This window comes from Nycticebus coucang, chromosome 10 (genome assembly GCF_027406575.1).
Source record: "Nycticebus coucang isolate mNycCou1 chromosome 10, mNycCou1.pri, whole genome shotgun sequence".
In the NCBI taxonomy this organism is placed as follows: Eukaryota; Metazoa; Chordata; class Mammalia; order Primates; family Lorisidae; genus Nycticebus; species Nycticebus coucang.
In genome coordinates this window covers 96,301,734-96,321,461 of record NC_069789.1, presented here as the reverse complement: position 1 = coordinate 96,321,461, position 19,728 = coordinate 96,301,734, and the positions used below count along the sequence as shown (strand labels likewise).

The window sequence follows — 19,728 nt, the reverse complement described above, 5'->3', positions numbered from 1 at the left end:
AATATTCATTTGCAGATTTTTCTCTTCTGAGATAAAATTGCACACAATTAAATTTGCAAATCCTAAGTGTCCATTCTCTGAGTTTTGCAAATGTAACACACTTGTATATAAATTTCCTGCCCTTGATTTTCTTGTATCTACCCCATTCTCTTAGTTTACAAAACAAATAATAAAGAAAAGAAAGGACAGAACCCGAAGTTATCCACAAAATGTTCTCTTCCAGTCCAAGGCTCCCCTCCCACTCCTACCCCTAACATCTCACCCCCTCATTATAATTTGTAGCCAAGCACTGCTAGAAAGAACATTTTAAATCAGATTTGCTGGTTTATTCCACACTTGCCTTCGGTTCTGCACTGATATGCCTGCTTTAAAAGGGGCTTATATTCCTTTTTCAAGAAGAAAACTTTCAAAAAATACAAAAACAAACTCGTGATACTAGCAAATTAAATCATGACATGATTTCCACACTTGTAAGACGGTACATTTCCCTACACTTGTCTTTTGCTATTTCTCCCCCTTTTCCCTAGTGTTCCTTAGGTTGAAGTCCAGTTCATTTTCTGATATCTCTCCCCAATATAAACTGTTTTGCTTTTTAAAAGTCACCCAACTGATTAAAATTATACTTCCTTCCTCGTAAGGAGAGTGGTCTCTCCTGAACATGTGAAAGCCCATCCTCATCTGAGCCCTACACAGAGAATACCCTGTTTAAGAGGAGGAGGCTCTACTCAGGGGTTAGTGTGCTGGCCACATGCTCTGGGGCTGGTAAGTTCAAACCCAGCCTAGGCCTGCTAAATATATAAACAAACAAAAAAATAGCCAGTGTTGTGGCAGGTGCCTGTAGTCCCAGCTAGTACTAGGGAGGCTGAGGCAAGAGAATCGCTTGAGCCCCAGAGTTGGAGGTTGCTGTGAACTCTGACTCCATGGCACTCTACCAAGGGTGACAAAGTAAAACTCTGTCAATAAAATAAAAGCCCTTAATGGGGGAACCCTCAGTCCCTTCTCTCATCAGAGCGAAGGTTCTGGAGAGACTCCCCAGAAGTTGTGAGAGCTCTGTGCTTTTTCTAGAGTGATAAAGGTAAAAAAGCACAACTGATTACATCAGAGGTCCTCAAACTGCCGCCCGCAGGCCACATGAGGCAGTGTGATTGTATTTGTTCTCATTTTGTTTTTTTACTTCAAAATAAGATATGTGCAGCGTGCATAGGAATTTGTTCATAGTTTTTTTTGTTTGTTTTTTTTAACTATAGTCTGCCCCTCCAATGGTCTGAGGGACAGTGAATTGGCCCCCATTTAAAAAGTTTGAGGACGTCAAAATTACATGCTTAAAGTTCCAGAGAGAATTTGAACCTTCACCAGTATCCATACTAAGAATACCAACTTACAGCCTTTATTGAGGCCCCCGCTAAAGTTGAATGTCTTTATAAATATTGCCATCTTCATTTTATAGATAAGAAAACTGAGACTCAGAATAGTCAAGTAATTCCCCAAGACCAAATAGCCAGCAAGGGACCATGCTAGGATATGGACCCAGATCAAACTCCAAAGCCTCTATTCTTTTCCCTTTATCCAGGTGGATCCTTGACCTGTAGCCCTTATGCTGAGTAAAGGGAGTTGGCAAAAACCTTCTAGTAAGGTAATTTGTTATGTTGCCTGGTAATTTTTGAGCCTGGATGATATGGGAAAGAACTCTGAGAACCCAGTCATCAATATTCTGTTGCATATCCTATCGGGGTGCCATGTAGAAGATTTGAGACTGGTCAATTCCTTTATTAAAATTAATTATGGAAAATTATATACAAAGTCCTTTTCTGGATAGAGCCCACTCTGCACCTCTACTGTGTCATATCTGGTTGGCCAGCTTAGCTAATGACCCAGTGATCACACACAGAGAACACGATTTTAGATCCAGTCTCTTCATAGAGACACTCAGTGGTTTATTATAATAGAAGCAAGACTGTTCTAGGAATCTAGGTGTGAAATATAAGTAGAGATAGACTTTTTTAATCAGTGAAAAGAATTGATGCAATGGGTACAAGGATGATATAAATGAAATTAGAAAAATCAAAAAGAAAAAATAGTAACAAAAATTTAAGAATTTACTATTCGACTACAAAGCAATGGAAGGATAATATTGACAGGAGTGTTATAAAATTACGGGTAAAATGGACAAATGAAGGTTAAAGAGGACACAGGCAAGTAAGAGAAACAAGAACTAAAGAGAATAGTGGAAACAAAGTTAGGAAGAGCGGTTAAAACAATATCAGCTCAGAAGACACAACGATTAACGGAAAGATCAAGTAATAAAATAAGGAAGTGGTTTAAAGCAGCAATTTAAAGAACAATTAAAAAACAATAAGGATAGGAAATTTGCAGGCTAAAATGGCACTTAATAATTATATTAATAGCTAACATGGACTTCTTTTTATATGTCAGGCAGTTTATGTGCATTAACTTATTTAATTCAAGTTTATTAAAATAATTAGGATTTTTTTTTAATGTAAGCAAAAATAAAGATGTTCAGACAGGGAGAAACCAGGCATCAGAACCACAGCAATAAGCAAACAAAAATCTGAAGGCAAGCTTTCAGTAGACTTGCCAGTGTCCGTTTTCACTCCTTATCTGATGAAATGATTTTTCCCATGAAAACGCACCACTGTGTGGCCTGGAACCTTCTTTTACTTCTTCTGTAGACCAGTTTCTGTGTGTTTTCCTCCTCTCTTGTCATAGTAAGATTGACTTTCCCTACAGGCAATCCTCAGTAGACTCTCCCCAGCCCATCCCACATGACTGGGCTCAGGCCGTTCTTCTCTGGGAAGTACCCGCTCGTTCAGTACTGGACATTTCTGAAGTGCAGGATTGTGGTTTTGTATCCCACCCTTCAGCTGAGGCCAGGTGCATAGTAGGATAGTAGGTGTTTAATGGGTGCTTTTTCAAGTGAGTCTAGTTGAACCTGGTGTCAATGCCTTGGAGTTGGGTTTCTTTTTGTTTGTTTGTTTGTTTGTTTCTAGGACCCACACTATTGGGACTGAATTTTTCAGACTGCCTAGAACCCCCTCAAATAGATGCATTTTTGTATTTCTGTCGTCCAGAGCATCTTTCTCATAAGACAGTGGCTTTTTTGTTTCTTCTTCTTATCATTTAGCGAAGCCCAGAACCTGTCTTTTACCTCCAACTTCTTTACATCTTGTCCCATGTGATCTCCGCCAACTCAGACCAGAACTCCGTCATGGCTTGTAGATTCAGAGTCCAGATAGCAGTTGCTGTTTAGTCTCTGCCCCATACTTTTCTTTGGGGCACATGTTGTCTCCGTGACCTTGAGCTTGATCCACCCTTCTTTCATTGACTCATTTGTTCAGCACACGTTTTCTTGGGCTCTATTATTAACCAGTAATTGTATTGGGCATTAAGGCAGAGAAAATGAAAAGGAGCCCCCATGCCTGTTTTGGAGCATCTCTCCCTCTTGTCCAAGCTGATTCTTCTGTTGAGCTATTTCCATTGGCCCCTCTGTTTTTCAAGGAAAGGGAAAAACAACTGACTGACACTCTTCACTGGTAATTTGCTGTATTTTGAAGAGGCTAATGAAATCACTTTGCTAACTTTCTCTTCTCTAAGGAATGAAGTCCCGGTTCCTCAGCCTTTCTTGGTGAGACCTGTATTTGGCCACAAATTCCGCGGCTTCTCTTCTCCAAGATATGGACCTTGCTTAGATGCTTTATTTAAATTTTACGTTTACTTTTTATCTGATTAAAATGTTTAATGTAGAAAATTTGGAGAATGGCAAGAAAGTCACACAGACAAAAATTAATTGCTAACTTCGTGCTCTTTAAAGTCTTCTAGCATTGTGTTTAAGTGTGTGTTTTGTGTGTGGGTGGGTGTAGAAAAGTTACATATCATTTCATAACCTACTTATTTTACTAAAAATATGTTATGAATATTTTCCATATCATTAAACATTCTTCTCAAACATAACTTTAAATAACTGCATAGAAGCCTGTGATAGGGAAAGTCCATAATTTATTTAATCAATCTGTACTGTGGAACATGTAAACTGTTTTCTGTGGTTTTGTTTTTTTACTATTATTAATAATACAGTGGTCAGATTCAATTATAGAAAATTTAGTATTTTCTATAATAGAAAATTCATATTTTCCATTATAGAAAATTCATATTTTCTATTATTTCCCTGGATAAATTTTTAGAAATAGAATTATTAGATCAAAGAATATGAACAGATCTAAAGTCTTTGTGATTCATTTTAAATTTTCTCCTGGAAATCTCTATTAATTTACGGTTCCCATTGGCAGTTTATGATGATTTCCATCCCCCCACCCCCTCAACAGCAGTATCTTAATAATTTTTCAATCTCTGTCAATTATCAAATTATAAAGTTACGTCTCATACTTACTTTCATTTGTATTTTTTGAGTTCCTAGTGAGAGTGGATGTTTTGTGTATGTTTATTGTCCTTTCATATGTATTCTTGAAATGTCCATTCTTTTCTTACTGATTTCTAAGAATTCCTACATCATAAGGGTATTAATGCTTCCGTACTTGGCCAACATTTAAAAAATAGCAAAAATTCTGTTTCTGAATGGAGGAGGACTCATGTGAAATAAGTTCCTTCTATTTCCATAGAAAGTTTATAGAGTGAAAGCAGCATTGTTGTCCCAGGAAAACTAGAGGCAAAGCTGTATAGGTTACTGGTACTAATGTTAAGAAAAAAAATTAACCCTCAAATCTTATTTTTGACCCATTAAAAACTTAGGCTCATAAAATAGAACATAAGATTTTCTAAAAGAATCTAGAGATACGACACTCAATCGGAACTTTCTTCCAAGATTCACTTTGTGCCTAGTATTAGCCTAAGCCAAATAAATAAGTCCTTGCCTAGTTTATAGCCATGTTGAAGAAATAAAAGCTGTATGTATATTTAAAAAGCTTTTTTATGACCTAAACTAGACTTAGGTCAAGGAAGTGTCATTTTGAATGACCAGATGTTTTGTCTTGTTTCCAATGTCCTATCAGTCTCCTGGCCTCTTCTCTTACCATCCGTCTGTAAGGTGGCGTGTTCTTCTAAGTTACTGAACTTGGCCATCTTACTATCGTGCTCTCTCTCCTTTTGATTCTGTAGCAGCTTATGCAAAGACAATCCATTTCACATTTCTGAGCCCACAGTACTGCAGATTTCTACTGCAGGGATTTCCAGCACTATTTAAAAGGAATATATAAAAAATTTAAAGACTTGAACCACCTTACACTTTGATAAGAATCCCAGAATAAAAGAGGGCACCCCCCAGCATCCACTGAATAGCTCTAGGATGGCATCAAATGAATTCAGAATTCTTGAGTCCATAGATTGTTTTCAAGCTCTTGCTTTTGTTGCATCGGTAAATAGAATTTTTAAAACAACAATATCCTCCCATAAGCAAATTAGACACAGTAAAAGCTAGCACCCCATCCTAACACATTCTCCTCAACATTCTCTGTCTGCACCCCCCACAGCCTCCCACCATATCTCCCCCTACCCTTCTGTTAGCTGTAATGACCCTGCAAACACTAAATGGCATTTGAGTGCATTAAGCAGCAAACTCTCCGGTGACATAGCAATTACGGCTCTGAAATAGATTTGGTGCGTCACGGAAGATAAGGGTTTTGAAAGTTTCTGTTGTGATTATAGCCTGTAACTCCCACAAATAATAGGCTTCAAAATAAGAGGCTGCCAACGGAGCCTTTGTGGCTTTGTCTCAGTGATGGCACGTAAATTGCTATTAATGTCCTAAGTGTACTTGAATATGCCAGTCTTTGGGATGTGGAGTTGGCTCAGTGTCTGTCTTTACGTGGCATGTCATTGTTGGTCTGATAATCTGGGGTAATTGCTGTCTCTCGGATGGTCAGAAAAGTGGAAGGAGTTTAGCTTCCTGTATCGTGGTAAATAGCCTTAAGATTTACCCCACCAGGGCACATTCTTGCGCGCTGGCTGTGTCTGTGTTCCAAGTGCAGCCACAGCATTGGGAAGATGTATGTATAGCCTCTGTGTGTGTGCCCTTATTAATAATAGCTTTGTCAAAAGAGCCGAAGCAAAATAAATGGTTATAAAGTAAAGAATTCAGGGCTGTTATAGAGTCAGCCAATCAGATAATTTATATTGAGAGTAAAAAAAATACCCTTTGTTTAAATCCTCTAGGTTGACTTTGTGAGTAAATGTAATTGTCTGTTATCTTGTATAGCTCCTCTTTCCCAGTAGAAGCTGCATCTGTGTGTGTGTGTGGGGGGGGTGTCCATGTGCATTCTATAGGTGCTACAAGTACATTCTTCAACGTACATTAGCTCTGTGTGCAAACGTGAAGTATGTGAACATTATGACTATTTTTGAGTATTGCGTTCATGTACGTATGTGTGTTTGTGTTTTTGGTTTGTGCAGTTGTGAGTACAGCGGATGTTTATTCAGATATAAATACAGTTCTCTACACCAAGACACTTCTATTTAGCTAAATCAAGCTGAGCTTACTTTTCTTTGCCAGATCAGGATAACCGTTGAAAAGTTAAATTAAAATGAACTTTAAGATGTACCATACTTTATTATGTGTAGCCTATGGACCCCATAAGTCTGTGGAACGTGGAAACATTATGTACAACTGCTCTATTAGTACTTTTAACAGAAATGAGAAAGTAGCTCTAACCCCAAGCCTAGAAATGTACATAAGCTCATATCCTGTGTCAGCTACAAAGATGCTCAACTAAAATCATCCTCTGTGTTTAGATGTTTTAAGTGGCAGTATTCATTTTGGGTCTTCACAACAGATTTGTGAGAAAAGAATAGAGCTAAGGAGGAGCTAAAGTAATCTTGATCTCTGAGTTGCTTTACAACGTGCTCCAGTACCGCAGTGTTAGGATACTGGCAGGTGTGCACACTATGACAGTGGTACAATTAATAAAGTCTCGCAAATGGGTTTTGAGTGAGCACCCCAGGACATACATGCAAGATAAAATTTGAGGTAGTAGCTTAGCTTAGACCAGAGCTCCACCAATGTGTGTTAAACAATATTAACTGACGAGATGGTACCACCCATGCTAGTGCCTTAGAAATATAAACCTGGAGGAGTAGAGTTGGTCTTGTCCAAAACCAACTTTGATGAAGTGGATTGTGGTTCAGTGGCAGCATGTGTTAGGATGCTCTGGATTTTCTGAGGCCAGTGTTGTGGTTCATGCGTTCTAACATCTGACAACACAAAGGCTCCCTGAAGGTGAATCAAAGGGCATGAGTCATCTGCCTTTGACCATGAGCTTCTGGGGTGGCCATGTTCTACTTGTAGCACCCACAAATTGTCACACAGCCTCACTTTTGGAACCTGAAATGGCCAAAAGGCAGCAACATGTAATGAGAACTGAGTTTGGCAAGTGTTGGTTTCTGAGTTCTAGTTTCCCTTCCTGAGAAGTAGGATTAAGAGTACATACTGGGTTTATGTGCTGTTATATATTTGTGATCCAGAGTAAGACACTTAGCTATAATGGCCCCGCATAACTGTGCAGTTATGATGAGCACCGGCAGCCAGGCAGCCCAGTGTCCACAGGGAGGGGCGCCAAGGGAGGTCTCTGCTGTTCATTTCTCCACCCGGTCAATTCAAGTGTTTAATTGAGCAGCAACTGTGTCAAACATGATCCTTCTCCTGCAAAGGCTTGTTGAATGCTTTCCCATCTCGTTGAGGATAAACATGGGCAGGTGTCTCCTACCCTCCTGCCCCATCTTGGTTCACTCACCACTGTTCACTGCTACATCCTTTTTGGCCTCTGTGCAGTTCTTCACAGCCTTTCAACGGGCTTCTCTTTGCTCCTCTCTTTGTCTATTTTTTGTTCATTTCAGGCTGACTTTCCAGAAGCCCCAGTGTGGTCCCTGTTTTCTCCTCTCTGCTGGCATATGCATATTACCATCCACAATATATATCTATATATATGTGTGTGTGTGTGTGTGTGTTTGAGAACTCATCAAACATCTATTTCCCACAAAACAGTAAACTCCTTTAGAGTAGAATTCCTTAAATTTTAAACTCCTTGATAGCAGAATTCCTTAAAATTTTGTTTTATCTACAACTACATGACCAGTATATATCTCAAAGTAGGCACTGAATTTGTACATAATTTGTGGTATTAAAAACTAAGTGATGGGAGTGCGCCTGTGGCTCAAAGGAGTAGGGCACCGGCCCCATATGCCGGAGGTGGCAGGTTCAAACCCAGCCCTGGCCAAAAATTGCAAAAACAAAACAAAACAAAACAAAAAAACAAGTGATGACAGCAAAAAAGATCTGGTGTTCACAGGGAGATTTTAAAAGATAAGTAAGAACTATATGTGGTTAAAGGCAAAAATGAATGGTCAGAAAGTCAGCAGCGCTACAATTTAGAGAGGCAGGTGACAGTGTGCCCTGAAGAAACATATGAGAAGGAAGTGACTGTCCAGCTGGGCCTTGAAAGATGGCAGTGATATCTAGAGACCAGAGAAGATGGACACACAAGCACAAGAACACTTCTCAAAATCTCTCCGAAGAGTAAAAAGAACCTCACGCTGGCAAAGGAAGGGTCTATCATTTCTTTGCAGCAACTTGAACTACAGAAGTCTTTGTAGCAAGGGCGTCTATTCTGTACCATGAATGGCCGATTGCACTGCTGATCTCTCTGAACATACAGACCTATACAGCAAGACCCCGGGGCCCAAGAGGTTTGGTGGGAGCCAGGCTAGACAGGAGTGTGGTGGTGTGATATTGGGCAGCAGCAAGAGAAATCCAAGAGGAGGATTGCCTTCTGGGGAATATGATGGCAGGTGTGTGGTGAGCTGAGACTCCTAAGCAGCCTTCCCATCATAACAGCAAGTCACAATCACACTCTTCAAGGAACTGTAATAAATGCCAAAAAAAAAAAAAAAGCAGAAGCTAGACGGGCTTCTGTCTTGGTAGGATTGGTAGAGGTAGTCTCAGCCACAGGGATGAAGTTCCTAGATGAAGATATTAATGCAAAATGTCAAAGTAAGACAAACAGCAAAATTGATCCTGAGTTTTCCTGTAGTACCAAATGAGGCCAGAATACCACCTTTTCTGTCAGATCACACATGTTATTTCCAGATAGGGTTGCCAGATTTAGCAAGTAAAAATACTGCGTGGGATGTACTTATGTTAAAAAGTGATTTATTATTGTTTCAAAATTCAAGTCTAGCTGGGCATTCTATATTTTATCTGTCAACGTTGTTCCTAGATCCTAAGGTGGAAGGTGAATCTGCCTGTGGGTCTCACCCGGAGTGAGGAAAGATAAAGGGGTCAAAGGTTCAACAGGCCATTAGGGGACTCCGTCTGTTCTGCATGTTTGCACTTCCCACTGTGCCGGGTGCAGGGCCGTGTCTTCCTTCTCTGTGCCCTTCTGGAGGACACTCCTCGCTGAGACGGTGCACTAAGCTGTGTCACTGCGGCAGGCAGGATCCAGTGTCTTTCTCAGCTTCTTTCTTTTAAGTCAAAACAGAACAGTTTAAATATTAATCATAGTTACATGTTTGGGATAAGCTACGAAGTTCAGTGGCTGAATTTAAGTTATCCGAAACTGGGCACTTCTTCTGTTGGCTTTGAATATTTTCTAGGTGTTTTACATATAGTCAGACTGAACTGTAGAAATCAGGGATCAGACACCATTTATTTCTCCACGCCTACGTTGGAGGATGGAGGTCACCGTTTCACTAACTGTTTGCTTCCTCCTGTGCCTCTCCAACAGACATTTATCAAAATCTGTGATGTGTCAGGCACTGTAGTAAGCACTTTGGAATCAAAGATAAACCCCACAGTCCTTCTCTTATGGTCTGGTGGGTGAGACGGACCTGTGAAGGAACAGACGCAGCGCAGGTGCTGGGTAGGGGTACAGGCAGAGAGCTGGGGGCCCTGCAGGAGGAAGAGCGGTGGCCAGGGGACAGGTTGGAGGTACAAGGACACTGAAGCTCAGTCTTCAAAATCAGCCAAGGGGTGAATAGGGCATAACTGGATGAATGAGGGCATGGTACTCAAGGGGAAAGAAGCAAAAGAAGCAGGCATGAGGTGGCTGCTCTGTTGTGGAAATTTCTAAGTAGCCTGATATGGTTGAAGTATAAAATACAAGCATTGGGATGGGGAGTCAGCAAGGTCAAGGACGTCATAGACCTGCTCCCGACATGGACTCTCATCTTGAGGTTAATGGAAAGCTAGTGAAAGTTTAAATAGGGAGGTGACATGATCACAGTTACATTTTTGAAAGATGATTCTAGTGGCAGCTGGAGATAGGACTGGAGGGGTGCCAGACTGGGCAGGGATCTATTTACCAAGAGAATATCCTCCAGGGTGATTGTGAATCCTTTGATGTCCCCCAAGGGGACTTTCCAATAGCATCTTTTCATCCCAGAGCAACTCTTGCTTGGTAAATGCTCTGTGTGTAATCTTGGGAAAGTGTTAAGCACATTAGGAAAATATTGTTCTTCTACTGTGACAGAGAAATGATCAATCTGCCATGTGACCTCTACTGTGAGAGCCAATGTCTGCCTAATATACCCCTGCGTGTGTGCATGCACAAGTGTGTGTTTGCATGGGAAGAAGAGAGGATGCCTTGGTGTTTCTCTGTTTTTCTTCCTGGCTGGCCCCACCAGTGCCCGGGTGATTGAGGGCGCGGAGCACACGTACATCCTCACCCATGCTCAAGGCGTTTCTGGTAATGGCATCTGGCCCGTATGCAGATCCAGCTCGAGTCGGTGCTGACATCAGCCAGTTTGTGGCACCTCAGTGTATTTCTGGGTTGCAAATGAGAGTTTCTTAGTGCCAGGCTCACTTGCGCTGTCACATTGGGTGATGAATTCTCTGCATCAATGGTGTGCTGCTAAGGTGAGGGCAGAGGAAGAGCGGGAAGGAGATGGGACAGGCTGCCCTCAGCCCAGCAGGCGTTGTTCTGGGCGGAAGGCACTCCTGGATCCTCTATGTGGCCCCTCTCTGGTTCAGGAGGATAGCAGAGGAGAGAGAAATCAGGACTGCAGTTGAGATTCTGTGCTTGGTGTTTTGCCGGGAGAAATCACGTGGATTTTCCTGTCTGCCCCTGCCCCATCCTTGGCTCCCTCTACTTCCCCAGGCAGGCCTGTTTCTGTTTTGCCTTTTCATTCAGGGGCGTCCAACCTTTTTTTCCCCCTGCTGCACATGGGAAGAGTCAGAGTTGTCTTGGGCCACACAGTAAATACACAAACACGAACGAAAGCTGCTTAGCAAAGAAAGGGTCCATGCATACTTTTCATAATATACACAGAAAAGCAAAAAAAAAAGTCCTCACCAAATTGGCATGCGTCCACCAGCCACAGTTGGACCTCCTTGCTTTAGATGGCGTTCTAGCGAAATTCGGTATATATCAAATTATATGCCAAATTCAGTAGGGCAGGCTATAGAGTAAACAGTCATTTTTGTTCCTGAAAAACTTCGCTTCCAAATATCTTTGTGTTTTGAAAGTCTAGGTTTTATTGTCTTGGCTGGTTGGTGCATTTTGTCCTAATTTTATATTCTATTAACTTCTCCTACTGTGAGGTTCCAGGTTGAGTCTTCTCTCCTATCTTAGGCTCCATCTGATGGAATTAAAGATTACACTGGATCCTGCTTCGCAGGCCTTGCATCCCAGGCCTTTATAACCCGGGGGAAATAAGACTCTCTTCCAATGGGAATGTTTTCAGAGATAAAAAGGGCATGTTTGGCTTTGCAGATTGTATTTATCTCCCACCCCTGTAACCCTTCGGTGTGGTCACTGATGTTAGCAGTTTGAAGAGTGGGTCCCTTATAAATAAGTTTGCATCGGAGAGGGGTGGGGGGTGAAGTAAAAGTGAAAGTCTCGTTTCCCACCACCCCTACCCAGTTGTTAATGAGAGCACCCTCTATTCTCACCACTCCCAGAGATAAATAAACACGCCAAGGCGGAGTTTCCTACTTAATATTCACTTGCAGTGGAGGAAAAGGGAAGGAATTGCTCCCCAGGGTTAACGTGGCAGTAAGCGAGGTCAGCTGTTTCCCAAGACGGTGCAGCCTCTGAACGTCTTACATTAAAGCTGGAATGACACAGCTGAAGCTGCCGTGGTGATTTATGGGAAACCTGGTGAAGTTGGGTTTGCTCAGAGTTTCTGATCTTGGGGAGGTTTTATTAGCAATGGCAGCAGATAATATGCCGTTGTAAAAAGCACCTCTGGAAGAAAGAATTCTCCCACATTTCCTAGTGTTAGACGTGCTTATTCTAAAATGTTTCTGTGTTTATCTAACTTGAATGCCACAGGGGTACGGTGTGCTAAGTTTGGCAGGAAATAGAGGGTCATAGTTGGCATATCCTGGAGTGAGATGAACAAGGGTCTCATTTTCCCCCCAGGCCTCAGGGGGCTTCTGGGACATGGGACTTTCATTGCTAACATGGCAGAGTCCTGAGCAAACTGGGATGGCTGGTCACTAAACCTGAGGAGTGCACATGTCTGTGTGACCATGTGCCTGTTTATGGATGAAAGGGGAGTGGAAAAAAAGGAGCTAAAGAGGTTTATTTAATGCATTTATTTTTAATAGAAGATTATGCATATTCTTCTTCACCAGGCCAACTGGCATAATTAAAATGCTGGTTTTAATATCAGCTTGAACGACTGAATGCCTGTCTCTACCATCTGTGAGTCCTCTGTACCCACTGGCATCTTACTCACTGGTCTGACAAAGCAGAACTTTTTAAGAAAACAGATCAAATGTTGGCTTGTTCTAGTTATTTTAGATCAGAGATTACACTAAGTCTCCCAGAACCTTCCGGACAATATAGAATGCTTAGCCAATTTTGTCTTAATGAAATACTACAGAACTAATTTTCTTTACTAATGGCTTCATTTCTGGTGCCACTTATTATCTTAATGGAATTATAGCGTGGCTAAATAATAGTAATAGTGGTTTTGTGAGCAATTAATAGAAGTGCTCTGCTCTATGTGCTGAGACATGGACGCTAACTGCTTCCTTAGAGCTCCCTTAGCTCATGCCAGCTTGACTCAGACACATGACTTTTTCCTTTTTTACCACTGTTTTACTCCACTTTATGACAATGTACTTCAAGAACTTCTGTCAAGGTTCCTTAAAATTCTGTACTCCTCAGCCAACACCCACCAGCCACCCCCAAACATACACACCTGCCTATTTACCTATTTAAACCTCCATCAGGTAAATGTACAGATATAAAAATGTTTAGAATAGACAAGAGATATCAACATGCTAACAGTAATTCTCTCTGAGCAGCAGGATTGTGGCTGTTGTATATTTGGGTTTAAACAATTTTCTATTTTCCAAATAGTATAAGCATTCCTTACTTTTATAATAAAAAAACATGCATGACATTAAAGGATTTTCTATGAAGAAAAATAAATTTATATGCCATTCTTAGTCAATCTAAAATAGCAGCAGAATATATTTCTTGGGTGGGAAGGGAAAGAGGCCACAATATTGTCACCCCCATGACAGACCCACAGAGGAATTTGGATAATTCTGCTCTTGATTAGGATTATACTGCAGAGTCCTGGTCCCCCAAAGATGGGGAAGCTTTCTGTTAGGAAAGAAAGAATTCTCATTTTCGACTTTTTTTGCTCCATCTAACCTTTCTATCACAAACAACAGGGGAAAATGTCCTCCAACAGAGAAAAAGAGTGATAGGATCGGCCTGACTGGCCTGGGAGACGAGAGATTGGAACTTGAGAGCAGTTACTTACTGGCCCACAATTGAGGACTGGTGTTCTTGGCATTGTCTGGGGCGCCCTCTTGGTACCCAGATCTGCTCTTCACTGGGGTGTGGACAAAATCTACCCTCATGCTGAAGCACTGATAGACTGATAGGAGCTGCTTTAAATTAAAGGCCTGGCTTCCCTGGAACAATTGCAGCATCATTTCAGTGAGCCAAGGAAAAAGAAAGCCAAGTAGATGAAAAGAGCAGAGGAAAAAGAAGCCTGATTCTGAGGCTTGCAGGCCTGTGTTCTGTGTCAGTGGTGAACCAGGACGCTTTTGCCCTGCATCTCTGCTCTCTCGTGAATCTTTTCTAGCATCTATGCAGTGCTGTGGGTTATACAAGGATTGATGTGGTGGCCCCTCCCAAATGGTAATAATAATACCTGCCCTATCTATCACCAGATTTTAGAGAATAAAATGAGAGGAAAATAGAGTAGAAAACATTTCACCAAGTCTAAGACTTGGTCTGTTCAACATTAACACCTCCAGACTTGAGGTAAACTGGGGGGGGGAAAGGGAAAGGCGTTTTAGCTTGCTTATATTTTAATGCTATAAAATGTTATAAAACATATGAACAGTCAGGACTTATGCATCATGAATTAACCACTATGGCAAATCATTCTTGAACTATTTTAATGCTGGGATTTTTTTTTAAGGGTGTTCAGTTAACAAATCTTTTTTGAAAAGTTTCATCGTTGGGATGCTCCTGGGTCTAACACGGTGTCCAACCTGCTACCTGCCAGGTGTATACTGATTTTATAAAGACTTTTTTTTTGCTTATCGATGATGTCGGACATCACAAAAAGTATGCAGGGACCCTTTTTTTGCTTGTCAACTTTCATTAGTGTTCGTGTATTTAACATGTGGCCCAAGACAACTCTTATTCTTCCAATGTAGAGCAGAAAAGAAAAGTGGTTCAATATCCCTGGAAGAGTCTTAGAAAAATAATCACTAAGTGTAGCTCAAATGTGTAGCTTTCCATTTCACCACCTCTCTAGATGTGTTCACACAGACCAGTCCTTAGAGTCTTGGCAGCATTGTTTAATCTGTTGTATTCACCTGAATCACCCTCTGTACTTTCCAAAGCTCGCCTTAAAGAGTGCCTCTTACATGAAATATTTCCTGATGCCCCAGCAAGATGTGACATTGCCTTCATCTGAGACTTCCTAATAATAGGGACCTACCATGTATGAGGTTCTGGCATTGAATCATAGTTCATTCATGGGCTTGTCTTACCTCCCTCCTGGAGGTCATCACTGTGCACCTGCTAGTGTAGAACCCTGCTTAGAACAGTTACCTGGTGCCCCCCATAAACATGTGGAACATCCAGAACCAAAAAGAACTTCAGCAAGCATTTCGGCCAACTTTCTTATTTTTCAAAAGGAGACACCAGGGCCCAGAGGTAAAGGTCCTTCACCATCAGCAACAGCTCATCGTTGCTGGGGTCAGAACTAAAATCTTAGGTGTCTTGGCCTGCCAGGCAGCTGTCAATAATACTGATGGCTTACGCTGAACTACAGAGTGATAACATCACATCCAAAGGCTCCCTGGGGGGCCTGAACTCATCTGAGGGTGGGGGAATATTATCACCCACAGTAATAATAGCTGCCCATTTGATAAGTGTCCCCATGTGTCAGGCCCTGTGCTGGGTCCTTTACACAAGTTGCTTCATTGTCATTGTCTGCTGAAAATAGCCACCCGATCTCAGAGGACTGACTTCTCTCCCTTTTTCCCTTCTAGGCTAATGGAGGTTGGCAGGATGCTACTACCCCTTCATCAGTGACCTCCCCTACAGAAGGCCCTGGCAGTGTTCACTCTGATACCTCCAACTGATCTCCCAGCAATCGCATCCCGGCTGACCCTGTGCCCAGTTGGGGCAGGGGCAGGAGGGGGGTTTCTCTCCCAACGCTGAAGCGGTCAGACTGGAGGTCGAAGCAATCAGCAAACACAATAAGAGTCTCCTTCTCTTCTCTTCCTTGGGATGCTATTTCAGCCAATCTGGACACTTCTTTATACTCTCTTCCCTTTTTTTTTTTTTTTTTCTGGGTAGAAGCCACCCCTCCCTGCCTCCAGCTATCAGCCCGGTCCCCGTTCATCTTCCCCAGCCCTTTGCCTTTGTCCTAGACTCCTGGGGTCCCCGTCCTCTATGACATCACTGAAGGATATTTTCAACAATTAGAAAAATTTAAAGAGGAAAAAAAATGACGAAGAAAATAATAAACGTGTTTGTATGTTTTCGTGCTGGTGGTTTGAGGAGCCAGATTGACCTCCCTCGGGTCCCCGCTCCCTCTGCTGACAGACGGTCCTCTCGCTTCTCTTGCTCTTCTCTCACTACCTCTTAGCAGGGACACCCCACACTGCCCTCCTCCTCCCCAGCCCCTGCCTCCTCTTCCTCTTCCTCTTTGGGGACAACACCGACGGGAACACTTTGCTCCTCTTCCTCCCGGCCCCAGATGTCTCCTGGGGACTGCCAGAGCTGGGCTTCTGAAGGTGCCACATTGTCCACTTTCAGGCTGTGGGGTTGATTCCCAGACAGGAGGGGTCAGGCCACCGGGGAGGGCAAGTGAACAGGAGGGGCAGAGTTCCTCCAGGCTTTCTCGTGCTCCTAACAACAGCTCTCCGTGTCAGAGGCACAGTCTTGGGAAACCATTCAGTACTCAGTAAGCGATGTTTAGAACTTACTCGGAAACCAGGCCTGAGTTAGGCACGGTGGCGAATGCATCGCCAAGGAGGAGGTTCTTCTCCCTGCGTCCTCTAACCATCCCTTCACACACCATACACACGTGTAGGCACACGCACCGTCCCACACCTTCACATTCCCTAGAAGCCCTTTGCAAATACTTAACATTAGCAACCAGAGCACTATACCTTAGGAGCCCGAGAGAGGGAATTAGCAACTCTGGCTGAATTAGCGACTCTCATGAGTCTGGGGCTTCCCATAGCATGCACTTACCAGGATGACGTACACACGACCTGACTGTGATGAAGGCCAGGGTTGCTGTGTCAGCTATCCCCACCCCCTCGGGAGCGCACAGGCAGCCACACGCAGTACTTAACAATGTCTATTAATAGATGTGGGTCTGTTCCATTTCTGGTTTCCTACCATGTATTAGGCATCTGGTATTATTACCCGGAGTGTTATACGATACCACATTCCTAGTCCTGACCTATCGCTCTGAAGGAGAGTTGTATGAGAACATAGCTCATATGGCCTTTTTGTTAGCTTCATTTGAAGACCTAGGATCATGGGGAAAGGGGAGGTAATGTTTCCATTGAAATCATCAGTGACGTTTATTCCTTAGGAACATCTAGGAGAAGGTAACCTGTACTAGAAATGTCACCTGAGTTCACTCTTTGTAGCCAACCCTACCAGCAGTAGAGATGGCAGCTCTGTCAGTTAGGTGGGCATGGTCACCTCTCTTGGTGCCTGGTTTTCTTCATCTGTAAATGGGGGTTGTTATGCCTGGCTTGCCAAGAGGCTTGTAAGAGACTGGAAAAATTGATTTCATTCACATCCGATCTGTAAATGTGAAGTCAGGGCAAGTAAACTGAGTCATGCCACATAGGGACAATAAATGTCTGTCCTGTTCTAACTTCTGGTTACCGTTGGTATCCTGATGCCACCACTATGATGGCAAAGAGAAGAGTTACTGTTGGTTTTCTTAGTTTTGGTGTTTTAGAATAGAGAAAAGCTGCCAAACTAGAAAAATAGGACCTGGTTCTCTTGGTTTGTACTTGAACCCAACTCGTGGCCTTGTATGTACTTGGTCCCTGTCGTGCCTCCTCTGCTCGGGAGGCTTCCAGGGAGAAGTACAAGACCCTGAGAGGTGAGGAGGGCCAGCTAACAAGGGCATAGAAATTTTGCATGGCACTGCAGTCATGAATAGAAAATGTTCCTCAGTGTGTTCTCTGGGGAGACAGGGATGTTACCTAAGGAACTTGAAGATGTGTGTATTTGAAGGAAATGCAAAAAGTCAATATTTGGCAAGATAAGACTAGGCCTTTATGACTAAGGACACTGAAAAGGCCATGCCTGTTAACCTGTGCCATGGTCAGAACAGCCCTAGATTATCAGGGAGCTTCTTTGTGACAACTCCATGGTGACTAGAACCAGCAGAGAGCTTTGTCTCAGTAGCGGGAATATATGGAAACTACCCACACAGGACCATGGCTGGATCACATCTGCTTGACTTGGGACAAAGTACGACAGAAGGCTTCTCTTGGCAACCAGAATGGCCCCAGATTTGGCTTGAATGATTGCTTGTTAAGTGTATGAAAAAGTTGAGAGCAGAACTACATTTGCAGAGGCAGCTTCTCCCTGGTGGGCACTCATGGCACTGATGACCACCTCTCACAGCCTCTTCCTCGTCCAGCACTTCCTCAGTTGCCTCTATACCCAACTTTTTCCCCGCAGTGACCCCCCAGGCCCACTGTCACCTCCATCGTGGCAGCCATGAGATCTCCGCATTAAGCCATGCACGGGAACATGGACCCCAGAGGGATGGGTTTGGAAGGAGCTGCCTGTGGGAACTCGTACTAGGTCAGCCCTGCAGACACCCAGGGTTCTTTCGTTTTCTATGGGAGTGGGGGTGCTCCATTTTCCCTGACAGCAGATTTCCCCGGAGAAGCGATACTAGACCTTGGGATTGTCCACTTGGTAGCTCTTCATCACATCCTCCTCCCTAAAGACTCCCCCTGGCATGGAATCGGCTCCCGTGCAGTCCTCTGCCAAGTGGCACCTTCTCTGAGTTTCGTTCTTAACTTTTCTGTGGTGGTGGTTCTTTATTTGCTGGTTGCCTTTTCTCACACATATCTTTCTCCCCCCCTTTCCTTCTGCTTTTTGTTTTTCTGCCCAGAAAAACCTGACTTCGATACCAAAAAAGATGAAACTACAGAAACTCAAATTTAAAAAAAACTTAAAAAAAACAAACAAAAAAATACTCAACGATTCTTTCAGCTTTATTAACATTTTCCATTGTTTCTTGCGACTTGTGTCTCGTTCTTTGTAGTATTGATGATGAACATTTGATAATGAATGTTCTTGTATATTCAGATAAAGAAAAAAAAAAACCAAAAAAGCGGTCTGAATTTAATAGTGTTTATAATAAAAAATTTTAAAAATGACCCTCATAGCACGCAAAACAGGATGGGGAATTTCCCCTCTTCTTTCTGTGACAATGAGCATCATTCCTGCATTAGTTTTTAACACCAAACTACCTACATTCATCATTTCCCCCATTTTTCTTTTATTTTCTTGCATTTGTGAATTAGTTCAAGAATGCTAGAAAAGTGTCGAGTTGTGCACATCCATTTCTTGTTTCACAATGTTTAAAAGTGACAGTAATTCATTTTGTAAACTTTAAAAAAAAAAAAGGTTGGAATAGTGAGCATAATAGGTACAACCTAACACGTTGTTATGTTTATTAACGTTGAGACCCGGAAATAAATTCTTTTTGTTTCTTTATTCCTAATCTTAAAAGTACAAAAAAAAATTGTTTTATTTTGTGTTATTTTTGGTTTGTTTATTTGGGGGGAGGACTTTTTTTTAATTGTCAGGATTGTTATCTTGCTGTTTTTCTTCCTTTAATGTGTATATAAGGTGATGTGAAAAGATGACATGGGTAGCATAGGTGGTTTTCTTGTTTTTTGCTTCCAAATTCAGTTGACATCAAAGGCAAAGGCGTTGATGTTTCATTGCTCACCGCATTTCCAAAGTGTGTGGCATTCCTGCAGTCTCTGAGAAAAATAAAATCAGGGGCTTGGCTTCTCGATGTAGCCCTTTCGAAGTTCAAGAAATTGGTCCAGAGGAATTTTTTACACCATAGGGAAAGGTTTTTACCTTGATCAATTCTGAATGTCACAGCCAAGTGCTTTCTTTTCTTTCTCCCTTGTTAATAACAACATTCCACAAGGCTTCTCCCAACTACAGAGGATTTTTCTTGCAAAAGAATCCCAGGGGAGATACTGGGATG

General features: G+C 42.3%; 1 protein-coding gene across 7 annotated transcripts in view; it reads left to right on the top strand.

Annotated features, from left to right (window-relative positions):
- The window catches only part of PBX1 (PBX homeobox 1), a 279,964-nt gene extending 260,849 nt beyond the window's left edge, over positions 1-19,115 (top strand). For 5 of the 7 annotated variants that reach the window (XM_053605786.1, XM_053605785.1, XM_053605792.1 and 2 more), the window contains one exon: positions 15,497-19,115. In XM_053605786.1, the coding sequence (XP_053461761.1) occupies positions 15,497-15,589 (93 nt within the window). In that variant the 3' untranslated portion in view covers positions 15,590-19,115. The remainder of the gene's footprint in view (positions 1-15,496) is intronic. The other 2 variants (XM_053605789.1, XM_053605788.1) reach the window with 2 other exon arrangements.
- Positions 19,116-19,728: the final 613 nt, after the last annotated feature.